The 21,960-nt window shown below is 39.0% G+C and overlaps 2 protein-coding genes across 9 annotated transcripts in view; one reads left to right on the top strand and one right to left on the bottom strand.

The window, feature by feature from the left end:
* The window catches only part of APBB1IP (amyloid beta precursor protein binding family B member 1 interacting protein), a 74,668-nt gene extending 69,801 nt beyond the window's left edge, over positions 1-4,867 (top strand). For 3 of the 4 annotated variants that reach the window (XM_059892684.1, XM_015473992.3, XM_015473991.3), the window contains 2 exons: positions 2,308-2,411; positions 4,051-4,856. In XM_059892684.1, the coding sequence (XP_059748667.1) occupies positions 2,308-2,411; positions 4,051-4,560 (614 nt within the window). In that variant the 3' untranslated portion in view covers positions 4,561-4,856. Of the gene's footprint in view, positions 1-2,307; positions 2,412-4,050 lie in introns of all 4 variants that reach the window. The other variant, NM_001034593.2, reaches the window with a different exon arrangement.
* Positions 4,868-6,809: 1,942 nt separating this feature from the next.
* Positions 6,810-21,960, bottom strand: part of LOC100297097 (protein adenylyltransferase SelO) — a 33,015-nt gene continuing 17,864 nt past the window's right edge. For 2 of the 5 annotated variants that reach the window (XM_010811171.4, XM_025001349.2), the window contains 7 exons: positions 21,459-21,503; positions 21,277-21,358; positions 21,080-21,172; positions 18,128-18,207; positions 17,052-17,095; positions 12,929-13,008; positions 6,810-7,102 (listed from right to left, as the gene is read on the bottom strand). In XM_010811171.4, coding sequence (XP_010809473.2) covers positions 6,980-7,102; positions 12,929-13,008; positions 17,052-17,095; positions 18,128-18,207; positions 21,080-21,172; positions 21,277-21,358; positions 21,459-21,503 — 547 coding nt within the window. In that variant the 3' untranslated portion in view covers positions 6,810-6,979. The other 3 variants (XM_059892897.1, XR_810496.4, XM_010811173.4) reach the window with 3 other exon arrangements.

The following is a 21,960-nucleotide window of genomic DNA, read 5'->3' as shown; positions in this document are numbered from 1 at the left end:
TTAATTTCATGGCTGCAGTCACCATCTGCAGTGATTTTGGAGCCCCCCAAAATAAAGTCTGTCCCTGTTTCCATTGTCATGAAGTGATAGGACCGGGTGCCATGATCTTAGCTTTTTGAATGTTGAGCTTAAAGCCAGCTTGGTAAGTTTTCCCAGAAGGAAGCAGAACGCTTGGCAGACAATAGGCTAGAATTTGAACATGGTTGGGATGACAATAAATTAATACCTTGTAGGGTTTCTCTGAAAGTGAAGTAATATAAACACTCAATACTAAATGTTCGATACATGTTCAATCCATTTTCCTAAATGAATTGCTTAAATCCAATTTTTGTAGAACACTATCACAGCAGTCAGATGAGATGTCCATTGATCAAAAAAAGGGATCTTTCCCGTAATGGAAAATCCGTTAGTAGACAGTAAATTAACCCATGTTGGTTCTGCTGTAGAGTTTTATCAGAAATAAGCCCTACAGAGAACAAATGTGCTGAGATGTTAAACCATACTGGGAGTGTTCCTGCTTATTATTTTTTTGGAACCTCTTGAGAGTAAGTAGATTGACTATCGTGTCCCTTGGCCCATTAAATCTTCCCTTTGTATTTCCTAAAAAATAAAAAGTAAAATGAGGCCATTTTCTTACTTACAACAGTGCAGTTATCAAATTGTGGAAATTTAACTTTTCATGTTGATAGACAGTATTTTTAGGTAAACCACAGCCTGTATTTCGTTTTGCCAGATGTCTCAGTGGTGCCACTACAGCGGTGCTCTTTCCTAGCATGGGTTCCCTCCAGAATTGCATTTCGACATCATATTTCTTTCTTCCTCTTTCATTTGGCACATTTCCTCAGCCTTTCTTTGTCTGCCGGGACATTAACTTTTCTTAAAGAATAAAGGCCATTTATTTTATAGAATGTCCCTCAGTTTGGATGTGTCTGATGTTTCCTAATAACTCATCTCAAGTGACGCGTTTGGGGCAGGACTGAGCTGCTGGGTCCTTTTCGGGGTGCTGCCTTTGGAAGCCTGTGGTGTCTGTGGCCCCCCGGGAACATTCACTCTGGCCGCTTAGCTAAGGCGCTGTCCAGCTTCTCTCCTGTGCAGCTTTTTCGTGTTGTATTTAATAATTTGTGCAGATACTTGGAGACAGCAGAAGTGTCTGAGTCTGTATCAAACTTTCCCTTCTTCCCCTTTTCCTGAAGTGCTTAATGACCTTCTTTGAGTTGTTCTGTAGATTTATGGGCTTTTCAAAATATTGGGAAAATATGTGAAGAAGGAAGCACACAGTCATTTCATAAATGTTTGACAGAAGAGCTGGTCCTGAGCAGAGAGCTAAGGCAAGCTCAGATGCGCTCAAATGGGAGACCTCATGTCTCGGGCTAGGAGGCAGTTCAGCTGTGGGAGGAGCAGCCACCTGCAACCCCCCCATCCCCACCCCACCTGCCCCCCACCCCACCCCAGGATGCCTCTTAGGAGCCGGAGATCAACACACAGCTGCTTTTCTCTGACTGACTCTCTTAGAACTGTGAAACCTCAGCTAGGCACACTTGTGCGAAAGTGCAAATAAAAAAGACAGGAAAAGAAGCACATACCAGAACTTTCTGGGGAAAATAAACCTAATGGTAGGGTATATTCAAGGTTTGTACATTTTGCTCAGTCCCCTCTGTCTACTGTTTTTGTGCCCAAAGTATTTTTTTGTTGAGGATAACGTTCAAAAGTTGTTTCTGTACACAGCATGGTGCAAACCAAGATACATCCATTTCAGGAAAAATCACCCACAGGAAGAATTCTTTTAGAAGGGAGGTTTTTGAAATTTATTCCTCAGTTACCAAAAGGATTTTAAAAGCAGAACATACTATTGTTTGGGACCCCAGTTAATCCAGATTCTGTGGCTTGTAGAAAGCATTCACTTCCCTGCATGTTTTGCTGAACCTTATGAAGTATTGTGATAGAAGCTCAGATTTTTTTGTAAACCCTGTGTACCTGTGAATCCTTTCACTTTGGAGACAAACTGCTTTATCTTTTCAGATTAACTCTCAAGAATGTTGAAAATACCTCACCGACTATTCTTATTTTTAGTGAAGTATAGTTGATTTACAATATTGTATTAGTTTCAGGTGTACAGCAAAGGGATTCAGTTTTCTGTTCAGATTATTTTCCATTATAGGTTATTATAATGCGAGACACTGAATATAGTTCCCTATGTTATACAGTAACTCCTTGTTGCTCACCTATTTTATGTACAATAGTTTGTATCTATTGATTACATACTCCTAACTTTCCCTCCCCCATTATCTACTCTTCTCTGCCTCTTAGGAGTTAAAACAGGCACCACCCAAGCCAATGGTCAGCTCCCCCAGGCAACACAGTCTATGAATACTGCTCTCGGAGAAGACTGGAGACAGCTTGAAACAACCAAGGTAAGACTGGGGGTACCTGACCCACTTCTATCAGACTGTCTCTTGTAGGCCCATATTCTACACTGTGTTCAAGTAACTGCTTCTTTAAAAAAGAAAAAATACAGTTCCAACAATTCAAGTCACTATAATTTGATTTAGACAATTGCTCCATATATATATTATCTTAAAATTACATAGGCTAGAAAGGAAAATTAAAACCAACACAGCTTCAGGAAAATGTAAGAATCTTTTTTAATAGTGAGGATTGGTAACTATTTTTAGTTTAGCTACACTTATTTTGACTGAAGTGATTTTTGTTTGTTTAATTCAAGTGGTTTTAGCCCTCTCTGAAAGTGGCACCTACATTTTAAACCCTTGGGATTTTAAATTATTGTTTTCTGAATAACTTAGAGCAGTGTGATAGTCAGAAGCCCTTTATTAAATGCTAACTGGGCCCCAAACCACTGATAAGGCTCCACTGTAAAATATGCATTTTGTATTTTTCTGTTAATGTTCTATGTACATCTTCAGGCTAATGGAGAATAAAACACATTTGAAAATAATAGCCAAATTTGTATAACATTCTCCATAACTGTTTTTTTTTTTTTCAGTAGAGGAGATATAATGAAGAGTTATTTAAATCTAAAATTTTAGCTGCAAGTTATAATTTAGTTACTAGTCCAGTTGTTAACATCTCAATTGACTATACAGGTTGCACTGAATATGTATCTTATATGTGACTCAAACCAACTATAAATGTACCTTCAGAAGTTTCCCACCTCACTCTCCCCTTTTACTTTGTCCCATCAGCCAGTGGTGGAAACAAGTCATATAGTTATTGAGCTGCTTATAATTTTTGAAAAAAAATTAAGTCTTTAAAAGGGCCACCTGGGAAGGAAGCCCTTGTGTATGTGTGGTAGAGGAGCAAAGGAATTTCAGACGCCCGCTCCTGCCGACTGCATTTCACAACCAGCTCAACTCAGACCAAGAAAAATGTATCTGTGTACGCCTACAACCCTAGCAGGGCTTCTCTAGGCACAGTGGTAAAGAATCAACTGCCAAGCAGGAGGCTTGAGTTGGATCCATCCTTGGGTGGGGAAGATCCCCTGGAGAAGGGCATGGCAACCCACTCCAGTATCCTTGCCTGGGAAATCCCAATGACAGAGGAGCCTGGAAGGCTACAGTCCAGGGGGTCCCAAAAGAGCTGGACAGGACTTAGCAACTGAAAAAACAAGGGTAAAGACTGAGGTAACCCCAAACTAAACTCTGTACCACTAGAGCTCTAAGACACTGGCAACCTTTTATCGAGCAGTTCCTAGAAGATACGTTATTAGTATTATAATAAATACCTGTGGAATAGGGCAAAGTCTTCCATGTAGGGAATACAAGGTAGATCAGCACCAGGTGATAACGTTTTATTATTGATGATCCTGTTGAAGGGCATTTGGAGTCGTTCTGTGGCCCAGAGCACAGAGGGACGTGCTCACAGAGCTCAGGAACGACCTGGAGTCTCAAGACTGAGAGATTGGGGGCCACCCCTGGCGGGGGTTGGGGGGCGGGACAGATGCTTCCTAAATCCGCAGACTCAGCTGTCCAGGTAAATGTCACATCCGCACGGCCCTGTGGTCACAAGCATAACGCTGTTGTCGCTTTGTTGAAGGACAAGAAGCCCGGCCCCGGCCTCGGCAGCCACGACCCCGGAGCGCCCAGGGCCCAGCCCCTTCCCAAGTCCAGCTTGCCCCCGCCCCCTCCTCCCGTGCGCCGGTCCTCGGACGTGGGCGGTGGCAGCCCGGGGACGCCCCCCAAGGCCAAGGGCGCGGCCGCTCGCTTCCCCGCCCCGCCCGACGACTTCCTGCCGCCGCCCCCGCCGCCGCCGCCGCCCCTGCAGGATGACGAACTCCCCCCGCCACCCCCCGACTTTAACGACGCGCCCCCGGACTTCGTGCCTCCTCCGCCGCCGTCTTTTGCGGAGGATCTGCCGCCGCCGCCGCCACCCCCACCCGCCCTCGCCCCCGAATCCGTGAGGACGCCCCCGGTTGTCGTCAAAAGGCCGCCGCCTCCGCCAAAGAGGCAGGAAAACCCAGGACCACCGGGCGGGGGAGGCGGGGAGCAAGATTTCATGTCGGATCTCATGAAAGCTTTGCAGAAGAAGAGAGGCAACGTGTCCTAAAGGGAAGCTTAGAAATACTTTTGGGTGATGGGCGTAACATTGTTAACCTGAAGTGCATTTTTGCTAGTTTGTTTCCATGACATCATGTTCATTTTAGATACAGTATTGACGTATTCAGACTGGAAATGCAAATGTAAACTTCTCCCAGTTGCTCAAGTACATTAGTAATCCTTAACCTGCACAGAATTGAGACTATCTACGTCAATGTACGTTCTTTTCTGTGTATTTACATCTCGATAGATTTTTGTCTTCCGTTTTTGTTCTGAAACATCAAATTAATAAAAGTTTAAAATGTTTTTTCTGAAAATTGTATTTCTAGAAATATCAGTATAAATCTAGTGCAATATCGATCCTATTTTATAATATATACTTGACCTTTTACAAATCCTAGGCCTTCTAAAGTCTTGTTGATCTTCGAAATATGTTCCATCTCTGCCTCAGTAACCTCCAGGATTTTCAGAAAAGTCGAAAGAGGAGAAAGAAAAAACCAGGAGAAGTAGAGTGAATTTAGTTTCTTTGAGATTTCATTGTTTGGTTGGACATACCCTAAGTCCTGGACATACCCTAACTTGGTTTTGGTCTTCTAGTGGCTGAATAACATAGTAATTGGTTTAAGGGGAAGCTTTTTAGATAGTTTTTGGATTCTCTGTTATACTGTTATTTGCTATAAGTTGTTATGATGCTATAAATTACTATAAAAATTTAGAGACAGGAATAGACAATCATTCTTCAATGTGGAATGTTTTCCCTCAGATAAACTTAATGCTGTTTTAATAACCAGTTTATCCTAAGTTCCTGTTACCCTTATCTCCTCTTTCTAATTGGCTGAGAATCCTTTTAGATTTTTTTAGTTTTATTTCCATGGTTCTGTTTTATTTTCTTTTTAAACGTAAAACACCTCAAAATCTTCTTAAAGTGGGCAGAAAATAATAATTAATGTGTTATTTTCTACTTAAGGAAGATGATTAACCTGATATTTTACTATTTGGATAAAAGTAAGCTCTAAATTGACATTTAAGACAAAAAGCAAATTCAGCTTTTCAGACCAAAATATTTAATCATTAAACCTGGTAAGGTGCACTCAGTTTTTCCTAAACACTGGGACCAATGGCCATGGAAAGGAAGGGCTCAGAGAGCAGGACCAGGGGACTGAGAAAGGGAGAGGGAGAGAGGTGTTTATTACGGGCTTCAGTGGAGACCCCCAAACCATCAATTCAAACATACAGAAATATAAAAATGCAAACTTTAAAATGTTCTTGAGTTTTAGTATTAGATGATATATATTTTTTAAAAACTACAGAAGAGAATTAGCTGATTTTGTGGTCAAAATATTGAGGCAGTTTTAGTGGACCAAAAGGTTGAATGCTCTGTTTCTCTCTATCCCTGCCTTTGTTACAGGATGTAAATGAAAACACTAGGAAGTAGATGGTCCAGACAGCCCTTGCTTTGCATAGTTCTGCCTGCACAAGTTGCAATTAGCACAATTTAGTTAAATAACACTAGACCCCCAACATGGTTCGTATATGCTGCCATAGCATTTTAACCAGTAATTAGTTTTAACTAGTAAGTAATTATATGGAGTACAAACTTTGCTGTTAGGTTTTCAACCCACAAATCACTATATAAGTAACAGATATGTATCATGATCAGTGACCAGTTAAATCCCTTCTTTCAACGCCTGTTAGGGATTGATCACTGAATATTTGTTATTCAGTTTATGTACAGACAGAAAAGTGTCTTAAGGTGATAAGGTATTATACATATGTGTCAAGTCATTAATGTTTGGAGATACAGAAATATTCATAGATTAAGTGAAACTATGTTAGAATTCCTTTAAAATACTTGGGGATATGTAAATTCTACTTCAATGAAAACAATAACTAGAAATGGAAAGTGTGTAAGGGTATAAATGAAGCAAGACTGATCATGCATTGATAATAAATTGGTTGAATTTATTGGTAGATTGGTAAAATTGGTAAGATTGGTAAAATCAGGTTCATTAAACTATTCTATTTTGGTAAATGATTGAAATTACCATAATAGACGAAAAAAGCTTGAGGAGTACGATTAAATTATATTATTTGATATAACTCAAATTTCTAGGTACATGGTGTTAGGTTGCTAGTTTTAGAAAAAACTTATAAATTCATTAAAAGACTGTCATATGTTTTTTTTAGTTATTGAAAATAACTCAGGTGGCTTATTATTTATTAAATTTATTAATTAAAACAAAAACGATCACAAAGATGTTCCAGAGAATAGGCCAAGTTTATTTGGTTAAAAAAATATTTGTATAATTACCATTATTATAGAGTGCAGTATTGTCAAGAAAATGTAGGTGGTCATTAAGAACTTATCAAATAGATTGTTCTATCCTGGGTTTGATGACAGAAGTATTCCTTAATTGATTTGCCCCAAATTAAGATGAGCAGCTAACCCTGAGATCTCTGGCCCAGGAAGGAGTTGGGGAGGAATAGCCTGCTCTCTCAGCTGCAGAATGCTTCTGGAAAGGATGGCGGAGAACTTGCTGGAGGAGGTGGACCTGGGAAACAATTTAAACTAGATAAATACAGATTCTCTTACTTAGGACCCTTATGAATTTTCTAAATTTTCAAAACAACTAGGTAAATTTTAAATGTATATGAAGCTGCTTAAACATTTTCTGTTTCATTACAACTATGGCTGTTACTTACGATTTCTGTTGTTCCACAGAAAGTTCCTTAGGTACTAGTTTTTTTGCTAAAACAGGAGAGTGAATATGTACAGTGTCACGAAGAATACGTATACATCCTGATCATTTCTTAATTCCTTCACAGCATTAAGAGAATTATAATTTTCTAAAACATTTATAAAAATAAGAGGATGTCAGTGATTTACACTATTTCCAGATCAAGGGTATGGATTCCAACTGACGCTGCTTCCTCATTTGCAATTTTGCCCTGTGACGTAAACTGAGGCATCAAAGAACTCACCTCTTTCAACAATAAATTCTGGGATCGAAATGTGTATTTTCATTTAGTTATAAAATAATTAAGTCATGGGGATATACAGAATGGTGACTATAGTTAATAATACTGTACTGTATATTTGAAAGTTGCTTAGAGAATCTCAAAAAAAAAAAGAATAGCTCTCAAAAGTCCTCATCACAAGAAAAAAAAAATGTAGCTATGTATGGCGATGGATGTCAACTAGACTTACTGAGGTAAGCATTTCACAAAATACACAAGTATCAAATCATTATGCTGTACACCTGAAATTAATAAAATGTTACATGCCAACTATACCTCAATTTAAAAAGTATGGATAACATATATTAAACCTATCTAATCTCACCTGCTAGTTTAAAAGCTCCCAGAATGTGGTCCACTGGAGAAGGGAATGGCAAACCACTTCAGTATTCTTGCCTTGAGAACCCCATGAACAGTATGAAAAGGCAAAATGATAGGATACTGAAAGAGGAACTTCCCCAGGTCAGTAGGTGTGCAATATGCTACTGGAGATCAGTGGAGAAATAACTCCAGCAAGAATGAAGGGATGGAGCCAAAGCAAAAACAATACCCAGCTGTGGATGTGACTGGTGATAGAAGCAAGGTCCGATGCTGTAAAGAGCAATATTGCATAGGAACCTGAATGTCAGGTCCATGAATCAAGGCAAATTGGAAGTGGTCAAACAAAAGATGGCAAGAGTGAATTTCGACATTCTAGGAATCAGCGAACTAAAATGGACTGGAATGGGTGAATTTAACTCAGATGACCATTATATCTACTACTGCAGGCAGGAATCCCTCAGAATAAAAGGAGTAGCCATCATGGTCAACAAGAGAGTCCAAAATGCAGTACTTGGATGCAATCTCAAAAATGACAGAATGGTCTCTGTACGTTTCCAAGGCAAACCATTCAATATCACAGTAATCCAAGTCTATGTATGCCCCAACCAGTAACGCTGAAGAAGCTGAAATTGAACTGTTCTATGAAGACCTACAAGACCTTTTAGAACTAACACCCAAAAAAGATGTCCTTTTCATTATAGGGGACTGGAATGCAAAAGTAGGAAGTCAAGAAACACCTGGAGTAACAGGCAAATTTGGCCTTGGAGTACAGAATGAAGCAGGGCAAAGACTAATAGAGTTTTGCCAAGAAAATGCACTGGTCATAACAAACACCATCTTCCAACAACACAAGAGAAGACTCTACACATGGACATCACCAGATGGTCAACACCGAAATCAGATTGATTATATTCTTTGCAGCCAAAGATGGAGAAGCTCTATACAGTCAACAAAAATAAGACCAGGAGCTGACTGTGGCTCAGATCATGAACTCCTTATTGCCAAATTCAGACTTAAATTGAAGAAAGTAGGGAAAACCACTAGATCATTCAGGTATGACCTAAATCAAATCCCTTATGATTATACAGTGGAAGTGAGAAATAGATTTAAGGGCCTAGATCTGATAGACAGAGTGCCTGATGAACTATGGAATGAGGTTTGTGACACTGTACAGGAGACAGGGGTCAAGACCATCCCCATGGAAAAGAAATGCAAAAAAGCAAAATGGCTGTCTGGGGAGACCTTACAAATAGCTGTGAAAAGAAGAGAAGCGAAAAGCAAAAGAGAAAAGGAAAGATATAAGCATCTGAATGCAGAGTTCCAAAGAATAGCAAGAAGAGATAAGAAAGCCTTCCTCAGCGATCAATGCAAAGAAATAGAGGAAAACAACAGAATGGGAAAGACTAGAGATCTCTTCAAGAATATCAGAGATACCAAGGGAATATTTCATGCAAAGATGGGCTCGATAAAGGACAGAAATGGTATGGACCTAAAAGAAGCAGAAGATATTAAGAAGAGGTGGCAAGAATACACAGAAGAACTGTACAAAAAGGATCTTCACGACCCAGATAATCATGATGGTGTGATCACTGACCTAGAACCAGATATCCTGGAATGTGAAGTCAAGTGGGCCTTAGAAAGCATCACTACGAACAAAGCTAGTGGAGGTGATGGAATTCCAGTTGAGCTATTTCAAATCCTGAAAGATGATGCTGTGAAAGTGCTGCACTCAATATGCTAGCAAATCTGGAAAACTCAGCAGTGGCCACAGGACTGGAAAAGGTCAGTTTTCATTCCAATCCCAAAGAAAGGCAATGCCAAAGAATGCTCAAACTACGGCACAATTACACTCATCTCACACGTTAGTAAAGTAATGTTCAAAATTCTCCAAGCCAGGCTTCAGCAATATGTAAACCATGAACTTCCTGATGTTCAAGCTGGTTTTAGAAAACGCAGAGGAACCAGAGATCAAATTGCCAACATCTGCTGGATCGTTGAAAAAGCAAGAGAGTTCCAGAAAAACATCTATTTCTGCTTTATTGACTATGCCAAAGCCTTTGACTGTGTGGATCACAATAAACTGTGGAAAATTCTGAAAGAGATGGGAATACCAGACCACCTGACCTGCCTCTTGAGAAATTTGTATGCAGGTCAGGAAGCAACAGTTAGAACTGGACATGGGGCAACAGACTGGTTCCAAATAGGAAAAGGAGTACGTCAAGGCTGGATATTGTCACCCTGCTTATTTAACTTATATGCAGAGTACATCATGAGAAACGCTGGACTGGAAGAAACACAAGCTGGAATCAAGATTGCCGGGAGAAATATCAATAACCTCATTTATGCAGATGACACCACCCTTATGGCAGAAAGTGAAGAGGAACTAAAAAGCCTCTTGATGAAAGTGAAAGTGGAGAGTGAACAAGTTGGCTTAAAGCTCAACATTCAGAAAACGAAGATCATGGCATCCCATCCCATCACTTCATGGGAAATAGATGCAGAAACAGTGGAAACAGTGTCAGACTATTTTTTTAGGCTCCAAAATCTCTGCAGATGGTGACTGCAGCCATGAAATTAAAAGATGCTTACTCCTTGGAAGGAAAGTTATGACCAACCTGGATAGCATATTCAAAAGCAGAGACATTACTTTGCCAACAAAGGTTCGTCTAGTCAAGGCTATGGTTTTTCCTGTGGTCATGTATGGATCTGAGAGTTGGACTGTGAGGAAGGCTGAGCACCGAAGAACTGATGCTTTTGAACTGTGGTGTTAGAGAAGACTCTTGAGAGTCCCTTGGACTGCAAGAAGATCCAACCAGTCCATTCTGAAGGAGATCAGCCCTGGGATTTCTTTGGAAGGAATGATGCTAAAGCTGAAACTCCAGTACTTGGGCCACCTCATGCGAAGAGTTGACTCATTGGAAAAGACTCTGATGCTGGGAGGGATGAGGGCAGGAGGAGAAGGGGATGACAGAGGATGAGATGGCTGGATGGCATCACTGACTTGATGGACGTGAGTCTGGGTGAACTCCGGGAGTTGGTGATGGACAGAGAGGCCTGGTGTGCTGCGATTTATGGGGTCGCAAAGAGTCGGACACGACTGAGCAACTGAAGTGAACTGAACTGAATATATGTTTATACTTTTCCACAGCACCTTGCAGAGAGTGGATTCTCAAGAAATGTTTGATGCAGAAAGGTAAACACAAGAGGTATGTGTCAAGGGTTATAGGTCTAAAGGTTTGACAGAATCTTCTTCTTTTCCTGCAATGAGAATTTAACCCTTGGTTAACTTTCTGGGTCTGTTTCCTAATAACCTGCTAAGTGGTTTGTCCACTGTATCACCTTACAACATGGCTCGTGACTGACAACACTTGGCCTGGGAGAACTGTAAACACCTGAGAGAACGCCGGGCTTCCTTGAGTGTGAGGACGTGTGGGATAAGGCAGGTCTCTGCGGGGATATTGGAAACTATGCCCATGGAGTTATAGGAGCCACTGGTTTATGTGGAACATGCGACTTTTCAGCCAGGGCCACCCCTGCGTCTTCCCAGCATGGATCGTGTCCTCCTGCACCCGAGCTTTACCACTGTCCCTGCCTGCCTGTGGGGACACTGCGAGAACTGCAAAGAGGAGCCTGCTGGTGCCTGCTGGTAAGCTGTGCTTCTGTCCTATGTCTTTCTGAATCAAGTAGGGCCAAGAGCAGCCTGTAATAATCTTAGGACGCTGAATGTTTACTTGAACCTAGGAAGACACCTCCCCTCCCACGGTGGACACTGCATCCTTACTTAAATATAATTTTGAGGAGAGAGAGAAAAGAGGGAGTGAACAAAAGAGAGGGAAGGAAGGCAAAACAAGTCAACAAAACACCTTATTAAACACTGTTTAGTTCCCCAGCTTAGACTGATTTATCTAAAGATAATACCGACAACTCCTTTCTCTTTGTTTCTCCCTAATACTCTAAGAAGGTTACACTTTAAAATATTTTATTTTCTAAGATGAAAACCTGTATTTTGTCAGGCTAATTGAACTACTGAAATGAAAAGTTAATGCAAGCTCCACATCAGAAATGGCAAGAACAGTTCTGTCATGCCGGCTCTGGTGAGTTGTGGCTACCCAGTACGCTGTGATGAAGATTCTGAGGCTGTGACCCATGTGGGCAGGAGAGGGCCGTGACCATCACCAGTGTCTGCAGGCCCAAAGAGCGACAGCACGAGTGCCAGGCCCATTCCTCTTCCAAAAAATACATTGTGTGTGATGCATTTTTAAACAATTAGGAAATATTTAAGACACAGAAGGTATACAGAATGATAAACACCTGTGTGCCCTCTACTCAGCTTCAGAAATAAAATGCTTCCCGTATGGCTCAAGCCCTGACTATCCTTCCCTAACCCAAACTTCCTCCTTGTTGCTAAGCAACCACCGTCCAAAGGTGACGTTATGATCTCTCTTCATTTTTGTTACTTCTATTATATATGCATGTATCACTAAAAACATATGATTTTACATGTGTTACATGAAATTGGGGTGGTGACACATTATATGCATTCCTTTGGTTATTTTGCTAATATTATATGTGAGATTCATCCAAGCTGAAGAGTGTAGATGGTACCTTCATCTTCATGGATGTCAAGGCTCATTTCAGTGGACCCAGGTCACTAGAGCCATGGAAGCCTGGTGAAAACAAAACCTAACTCCCTTTGGAGAGATGCTCAAATCAGGCTTCACCAGATTTCTGAGACTAAAATCCAAAACCCCCAACGTGAACAGTGAATAGCAGACCCAGACCCTCAGGAGTTCAAATAATGTAGGTATGTGATATCAAATGAATATTAAAATTTTTAAACACATTAAAGAATAAATTTTGAAATACAAGAAAATGCTCCACTGAAAACAGAAAGAGAGACCAGGCAATGAGAATCCTGGGAAGCTAGTGCTAGCAATGACGTGGTTAGTAAGTCTGCAAAGAAAAAAAAATAAGTGTGTTTAAAAGATGATACATTTAAAAATGAAAAAAAATAAGTCCAGAAAAGTCAACGACCTTACCTCTGAAAAATCATTCCTTTCTGCTTTTTGCACTGCGGATTCTGCCATCCAGTTCTTCAGCACATATCTAGGATTAACAGCTTAAACAAAGAGGGAGAGGTGCATCGTGGAACAATGATTACTAAGTCCACACAGGCCACAAGAAATTACCACTGAAATGAGATAACCTTTAAGAACTTTGCTGGAAGGCCCAAATGAGAACAATGATCAGTGTCAGTCAATTCTGATTGTTTACAAATAATGCACAGTATTCTGACCTTGTGGCACAGAAAAACCTTTGTTTAGCATTATGAACAATATTATGGTTTATCTTCTCAGTGCTTCATCGATTTGGTTCTTCACCATGTTCAGTTCACTAAGCATTTTATACAGTGCAGAGAAAGTAGCAAATTCATCCTGTAGCCCACATGAAGAAAGGAAAAAATTTGTTGCTTTTAACATCTTCAAACAGAATTAAGGTCTGACTCTAAGACTGTTTAATGCTGATGTTGCCAATGACAAACAGGATGGGTTACATGCAAGCAAAACTCTCTGTAAATTTATATTTTTTACAGTAACCATGCATTTTTCATACTAAAAAGTATTATAATACTGGGACACTGCAGAAACTATGTCTTTATTTGAGGTGAACCTTTTCCAAAATAAGTTATCAAGTGGGTGGAGAGGAGGCAAGTTTTTCCCCAGTGGCATAATGGGAATTCAGAGAGGACTCCTGAAATCACCATTTTGTGATTCTCAACAGCATTCTTCTGAGTTACTTGAATGGATAGAACATACAAATTCCATTTCAACTTGGTTTTAAATATCTGCCAAGACATGACAGATAATCTAAATTGGAAAACAACTTCTGAAACAGAACTTCCCTGTGACCCAAGTAATCCTATTTCTCTAGGAATGTAGTCTTTGGAAACAAATTTAAACATTCAAAAGCATTATTTATATTATGGAAAATTAGAAGCAACATGCTGCTGCTGCTGCTAAGTCACTTCAGTCGTGTCCGAACCTCAGCCACCCCATGGACTGCAGCCTTCCAGGATCCTCCATCCATGGGATTTTCCAGGCAAGAGTACTGGAGTGGGCTGCCATTGCCTTCTCTGAGAAGCAACATAGATACCTATTAATAGGTAACTAAGTGAAACAACAAACTGCCAACATCCCTGGATCATCAAAAAAGCAAGAGAGTTCCAGAGAAACATCTATTTCTGCTTTATTGACTACGCCAAAGCCTTTGACTGTGTGGATCACAACAAACTGTGGAAAATTCTGAAAGAGATGGGAATACCAGACCACCTGACCTGCCTCTTGAGAAACCTGTATGCAGATCAGGAAGCAACAGTTAGAACTGGACATGGAACAACAGACTGGTTCCAAAAAGGAAGAGGACTTCATCAAGGCTATATATTGTCACCCTGCTTATTTAACTTATATGCAAAGTACATCATGAGAAATTCCGGGCTGGAGGAAGCACAAGCTGGACTCAAGATTGCCAGGAGAAATATCAATAACCTCAGATATACACATGACACTACCCCTATGGCAGAAAGTGAAGAAGAAGTGAAAGAGGAGAATGAAAAAGTTGCCTTAAAAAGTTCAACATTCAGAAAACTAAGACCATGGCATCTTAGACCGGTCCCATCACTTCATGGCAAGTAGATGGGGAAACAGTGGCTGACTTTATTTTTCTGGGCTCCAAAATCACTGCAGATGGTGACTGCAGCCATGAAATTAAAAGACACTTACTCCTTGGAAGGAAAGTTATGACCAACCTAGACAGCATATTAAAAAGCAGAGACATTACTTTGTCAACAAAGGTCCGTCTAGTCCAGGCTATGGTTTTTCTAGTGGTCATGTATGGATGTGAGAATTGGACTATAAAGAAAGCTGAGCATCAAAGAATTGATGCTTTTGAACTGTGGTGTTGGAGAAGACTCTTGAGAGTCCCTTGGACTGTAAGGAGATCCAACCAGTCCATCCTGAAGGAGATCAGTCCTGGGTGTTCATTGGTAGGACTGATGGTGAAACTGAAACTCCATTACTTTGGCCACCTGATGTGAAGAGCTGACTCATTTGAAAAGACCTTGATGCTGGGAAAGATTGAGGGCAGGAGGAAAAGGGGACGACAGAGGATGAGATGGTTAGATGGCATCACTGACTCAATGGACATGGGTTTGGGTGGACTCCGGGAGTTAGTGATGGACAGGGAGGCCTGGTGTGCTGTGGTTCATGGGGTCACAAAGAGTCGGACACGACTGAGCGACTGAACTGAACTGAAGTGAAACAATACACATCCTTTCAAAGATACATTATGCAGTCACTAAAAATGTTACATTATAAAGGGTGAAGTAAGTAAAATGTTTATTTTTAGTTAAAAAAGATCTAAAATTATACCATAATATGATTACTACAATATTTTCTCATAATCAATACACACAGAAAAAGAGAGACCAGAAGGAAATGCATCAAAGAGTGAATAGCAGTTGTGCTTGAGTGATGGAAGTGTTTTTATTCTTTCTACAAATTTGCATTTTCCAAATTTTAAAGAATACATAAAAACATAAAGAATTCATAGAGAACCCTTTTAAAATAAGAACACATACATACAATAAATATATACAGTCCATAGATGAAAAGGAAATTGGCATGCAAAGAAAATTGTGGAAGCAGTCAGCTTAGGCAGAGGGAGTAGTTATCTTGTAGTTATCTTAAAAGTAGTTATCTTAAATTAGCTCACCCAATTTAAAGTCTGACAATCTTAACACTATAGAAACCTGGCAATGGAATACTGTTAAAATATACTAGGACTTGCAGCTGCAAACAGAAGTAGCTTGGATCAAATTATACACATACAAACTATCTGAAATCAGAAAATTGTAGATCTGCTTATAGAATTCTTTGAAGAGCTACCTAATTCCATACATTTGTAAAATCTGGTCTGGAACTTGACCATTGCTCATTGTGGAAATTAAAAGTACACTGTTCAACACTTAATTATTTCTTTTACTCAAAGCTGCAGCCTTGAATTCACTTAAATATCTTTCATTTTACCATCTCATCCATCCTGTCATGACCAAACAAATCCAAATCCTAAAGTCAGTCAGTTCAGTCGCTCAGTCGTGTTTGACTCTTTGTGACCTCATGAACCACAGCACGCCAGGCCTCCCTGTCAGGCATATTTTCTTCTTTCAATTTCTTTTTTTCTCTTAATTGCTGAGAGTATCCATACTGAGCTTCCCTATAAATTCTGTATGACTGCATCAATGTACATAAGTGCCTGGCAACTGAACCCATGCTGAGCCCCAAATAGGTTATTCACTTCCTTGTAAAAACTCTGCTTGCTTTTATTTCTACAATGATGTCCTGAGTCAAGAAGCAATCTCATCCACTAACTTAATGTGGGATATTAGCATCCCCTTATTTCATCCACATGGATCAGCCGCCCTGATGATACCAACTTACTAGCTCTCCTCTCCAGGACTGGAGTCCTTCTGTCTTAACTTATTTGATCCTTTAGAGCCCACAGTGCAGAAAGAACTAACTTCCATTTTTTTCTTCCATTTCTTTTACCAAGCATGATGTTGCATGGTAAACTGAAAGCAGTATATAAAGGTGATTTTTTTTTTTTAGCTCCGTCATTTAGTGGATATGTATTAAGGCCCAGGCACTGTAACAAGATAACTTACAAATATTATTACTCACGATTACAACATTCCTACAAAATATGCCCCCTTTAAAAATAGCTGAGAGCATTGAAACTTTATATTATACAGCAAAAAAAATGGCAAGATGAGAGTCATCTGTCAGATTCTAAAACTCATGTTCTTTCTGCCATAAACCACATCATTTTCCTTGTCTCTCCACCATCTTTGAAGACCATATTATTTAAACATCAATCGGCAAATGTATTGAAAGCAGGGGTATCATACTCAAACTAAGTCACCTGCTCAAACCAGAAAGGCTTCTATTTGACACTTCAGCTCTATGAAAATACACTCATCTAAAGTTACTGTAGTTAAAAGCAAAACAACAAATTCAGTTCCCTCAAGTAATTACTTCCCAGGTTCCAAAGCTTATCACTTTTATATAAGAATCTTTAAAGATGAAAAAAATCAAAAGGATTCCTTACCTGTCATTCTTTTTCTTCTTTCAGAATCTGAGTCACTGATGTTACTAAAAAATGAACAGAACAAAGGACGGAATTAATCACTGTCTCCCCAAATCATATCATTTTTCCAAAAGGGTGAATATTATTTCACAAGACAAATATTGAAAAGAAAAAGTTTTAATTACACTGAATCAGTACCTGAAAGGAAGACAGAAAATACTGTTTGATTAAACAATACATAAAATAATGCCTTATTTAGTTATTTGTGCTGTGCTGTGCTTAGTCACTCAGTTGTATACTACTCTGCAACCTCATGGTCTTGTAGCCTGCCAGGCTCCTCTCTCTATGGGATTCTCCAGGCAAGAACACTGGAGTGGGTTGCCATTCCCTTCTCCAGGGGATCTTCCCAACCCAGGGAATGAACCCAGGCCTCCCACATTGCCCACAAATTTTTTGCTGTATGAGCCACCAGGGAAGCCGATTTAGTTATTTGAGATAAGCCCAAAAGTTTTATTTTTACCAATTAAAAAAAATAATTTTGTCTTAAAAAAAGAATTTAAACTCCCTGGCACCTATTTTTATCTTAAACACAGTTTTCTGAAAATAACTTGTTCTTTGTTACTCACGGTCAGCTTTATGAAAACCCTCAGCTGTCATTAAACTGTGAAAGGCTATTTGCTTCTGTGCATGCTGTGGTCTCCCTCTTCAACTTTTTCGTGTGCCACCTACAACTGCATACTCTTTGCTGTTTGTTGCTTCCGATTCATTGTGATGGTTATGAAGCAGAGCAACTTCTGACAATTGTAGAAGATGTGAGGACAGTTACGAGACACTGGATGAAATCCTGGTGGGCTCTCTCCAGAGCTTCAAGGCTTTGAGGGGGTTGGTCCTTGGGCGGTGTTAGCAGAGCTGAGGTGAACAGAGGGGTGCTCTCAGTGTGGGTGAGATGTTAGCAGACACGCCTCATCCAGAGCAGACTTCCCGGGAGTTAGAAGGAAGTGTTGGAAAATGGAAAGGAAGTGAGGAATCTGATGGGTTGATGATGCTAAAGTAACACATTACATGCTCTTTCAAGAAGTAAGATTAGGTTACTTTACCTCTTGAGTCTCGAAAGGTACTGGGACACCCAGGCAGGAAAGAGTTTGTGCTTTGAGATCATTTTCAGTGCCCAGAATTCCTAGAGAAAATACAGTAATAGACTGCTTATTTTAACTGTATGTTCCTTAAATTGTACGTTCCAATATTAATAATTTATAACATCCAGATTTCTTTTGAGGTTCTCTATTTGAAGCAGAAGCAGTAAAAAGGAACAGTGTTTTCCTTTTCTTTATATAACATTCAACTCAAATTCTAATTCATGGAAATCCATGTCATGGAATGATTTAAAAGAAATAAAAAAATATACAGAGTTCTTATAAATAGACATTACACGTGAATACTTATCAAAACCCTTCCTTTAAATAGGGAACTTGCTTAATGCTTAACTTGCTTAATTTATTATTTACTTTCAAAATTTAATCTGTAACTTTTATTTATCTATCAATTCATTATGTCAGCTATGTGTTAGGAACTATGTTAGTTGGGAAGCATATAAAAATTAATAAGACATAGCCTCTGCTTTTAAAAAGGAAAATGTGTAAACAGATACTTCAGTGCCATTTTAGAAGTGTTACAGAAATATACATAATGGTTAAGGGAACAGAAATAAGCAATTAGCTCTAGCTAAGTGTTATGGGGTTGAAAAAATTTCAAATTCAGAAGACACAGAAATGAACTATTAAATAAAGGCGTTATGATCTACTCTCCTAGATTTTCCCAATATTCAGTAATTTAAATATTAACACTTGTCAAGAACTTGTTCAGATCACGTTAACATTACTTTGTGTCAGTTTTCTACACATTATATGATAATTAGTTCTGATAGGCAAATCATTTCTAATTTTAAAATTATATCCAAGATGCTTAATAGTTAATATTTTACTGTATAAGTAGACATTCTTTTATTCAAATCACTTCTAAAAACATAATTTATGGCTATTTCACACCTGTGAGTACTATATATATATATATATACACACATAATTTTATGTGTGTATATATGTATATATTTCTTTGGTTAACACAGAAAAGATCATAAAATATAATGAAGAAACAAATTTTTAAAAATATGGCTATGTTTTTATCTGAAAATAATAAAAACAATGATCAATATAAAAGATTCACACCCTATAAGTAGATCTAATTTATAAAAATCTATAATAAGTAGGAGTCTTCTGGTTAGTTCAGTTCAGTTCAGTTGCTCAGTTGTGTCCAACTCTTTGTGACGCTATGGACAGCAAGACGCCAGGCTTCCCTGTCCATCACCAACTCCCGGAGTTTACTCAAACTCATGTCCATCATGTCGGTGATGCCATCCAACCATCTCATCCTCTGTCGTCCCCTTCTCCTCCTGCCTTCAATCTTTCCCAGCGTCAGGGTCTTTTCCAATGAGTCGGTTCTTCGCATCCAAGTATTGGAGTTTCAGCTTCCGCATCAGTCCTGCCAATGAATATTCAGGACTGATTTCCTTTAGGATGGACTGGTTGGATCTCCTTGCGGTCCAGAGGACTCTCAAGAGTCTTCTCCAACATCACAGTTCAAAAACATCAATTCTTCGGTGCTCAGCTTTCTTTACAGTCCAACTCTCACATCCATACATGACTACTGGAAAAACCATAGCTTTGACTAGACAGACCTTTGTCAGCAAAGTAATATCTCTGCTTTTTAATATGCTGTCTAGGTTGGTCATAACTTTTCTTCCAAGGGGCAAGTGTCTTTTAATTTCATGGCTACAGTCACCATCTACAGTGATTTTGTTTCCATTGTTTCCCCATCTATTTGCCATGAAGTGATGGGACTGGATGCCATGATCTTAGTTTTCTGAATGTTGAGTTTTAAGCCAGCTTTTTCACTCTCCTCTTTCACTTTTCATCAAGAGGCTCTTTAGTTCTTCACTTTCTGCCATAAGGGTGGTGTCATCTGCATATCTGAGGTTACTGATATTTCTCCCGGCAATCTTGATTTCAGCTTGTGCTTCATCCAGCCCGGCATTTTGCATGATATACTCTGCATTTAAGTTAAATAAGCAGGGTGACAATATACAGCCTTGTATATTGTACTCCTTTCCCAATTTGGAACCAGTCTGTTGTCCCATGTCCAGTTCTAACTGTTGCTTCTTGACCTGCATACAGATTTCTCAGGAGGCAGGTCACGTGGTCTGGTATTCCCGTCTCTTGAAGAATTTTTCAGTTTGTTGTGATCCACCCAGTCAAAGGCTTTGGCGTAGTCAATAAAGCAAAAGTAGATGTTTTTCTGGAACTCTCTTGCTTTTTCGATGATCCAGCAGATGTTGGCAATCTGATCTCTGGTTCCTTTGCCTTTTCTAAATCTAGCTTGAACATCTGGAAGTTCTTGGTTTGTATACTGTTGAAGCCTTGCTTGGAGAATTTTGAGCATTACTTCTAGTTAATATCCATATCCACAATAGCCAGAAAATGGAAATGATCCAAATGTCCATCAACTAGTAACTGGATAAACAGAACGTGGTCTATCCTTATAAGGGAGTTATAAAGTAATAAACAGAAAATAATATTTTAAGATATACTTAAGAGATCTTAAAAGTAATAAAGAGGAAAGAACCACTGATATAGGTTATGACATGGGTGAACCTCAAAAATAAGCCAGATACTAAAGATTACATATCATATGATTCCATTTACAGAGAATGTCTAGAAAGGAAATCTTAAGAGACAGAAAGAAGATTAGTAGTTGCTTGAGAACAGAAGCAGAAAAAAGGGATTCACTGCAAATGGGCACAAAGGATCTTTTAGAGTGATGGAATTGCTCTAAAACTGAACTGTGGCATAGCTGCAAAAAATCTGCACATTATTTAAAAATCACTGAATTGTACACTTAAAATGAATGGGATTTTAGGGTACGTAAATTATGCCTTATCAAACCTGTTAAAGAAAAGTGAGTTAAGAAAAAAGCCAAAAGGCATGAATAAATACCTGAGGAATGACTAGTTCCTGTAATTGGCTTTGAGTGATCTCACTGAGCTGCCGAAATGTCATTGTAAAGTCAGCTTCTGTCTTTTCCATGAGCTAATGAAAATAATTACATTTAGCAACCTCAGTCATTCCAAGAATATACAGTGTATTCAGTCAAATGTTAATCAGGAAAAAAGATAAAACGATAATAAACTCACATGTAAGAGAAATGCAATTAAATCATCATCACCCTCGCTTTTTCCAAGTAATCCCAATTTGGCTTTGAACAGTTCTCTAAATCTAAAAGGGAAAACGCCAATTCGTTATTAAAATTCTCACTATTTTAAGAATTGCCCTCAAACCAAGCAGGATGCTTTAATATGTGTTCAAACAAACGAACCTTGTATAGTAAAGAACGGGATACTCCTTAAGGATCTGAGTGACACTGTAGGGAGAAGAAAGGAGAGCATAGGTAAACCTGAATTTAATATTCACATTCTTGAGTTACATTTTATGTGAACAAAGTGAACCTTCTCATATATTAAATAATGTTCGATATGTCTACTGATTCTATTTTAGTGATTTAATTATATATCATATCTTAGAGAAAATTGTCCATATAAATTTACTGTCTCAAAGATTTGAAGACAGTACAGGTCAAATCATGTCACTCCTGAAATATCACTATATACAATTAGCTTAGAGGATAAATGCTAATATGTCTCCATAATACCAAAAGAATCTGGTGTATTTTAAAACTTATCTTAGACCCCAAACAATGCATTAGATACCTCACCCAGTACAATGACATTTTATTTGCCTGAATGGGATGGAAGGGAAAATAACACACAAATAGATGTTTAGTGAGGGAAAATATCTGAAAAACTTGTTCTCTTTTAACA

Source organism: Bos taurus, chromosome 13, assembly GCF_002263795.3.
Source record: "Bos taurus isolate L1 Dominette 01449 registration number 42190680 breed Hereford chromosome 13, ARS-UCD2.0, whole genome shotgun sequence".
Classification (NCBI taxonomy): domain Eukaryota; kingdom Metazoa; phylum Chordata; class Mammalia; order Artiodactyla; family Bovidae; genus Bos; species Bos taurus.
Note: the sequence above shows the minus strand (reverse complement) of the source record. Positions and strands in the feature narration are given on the sequence as shown.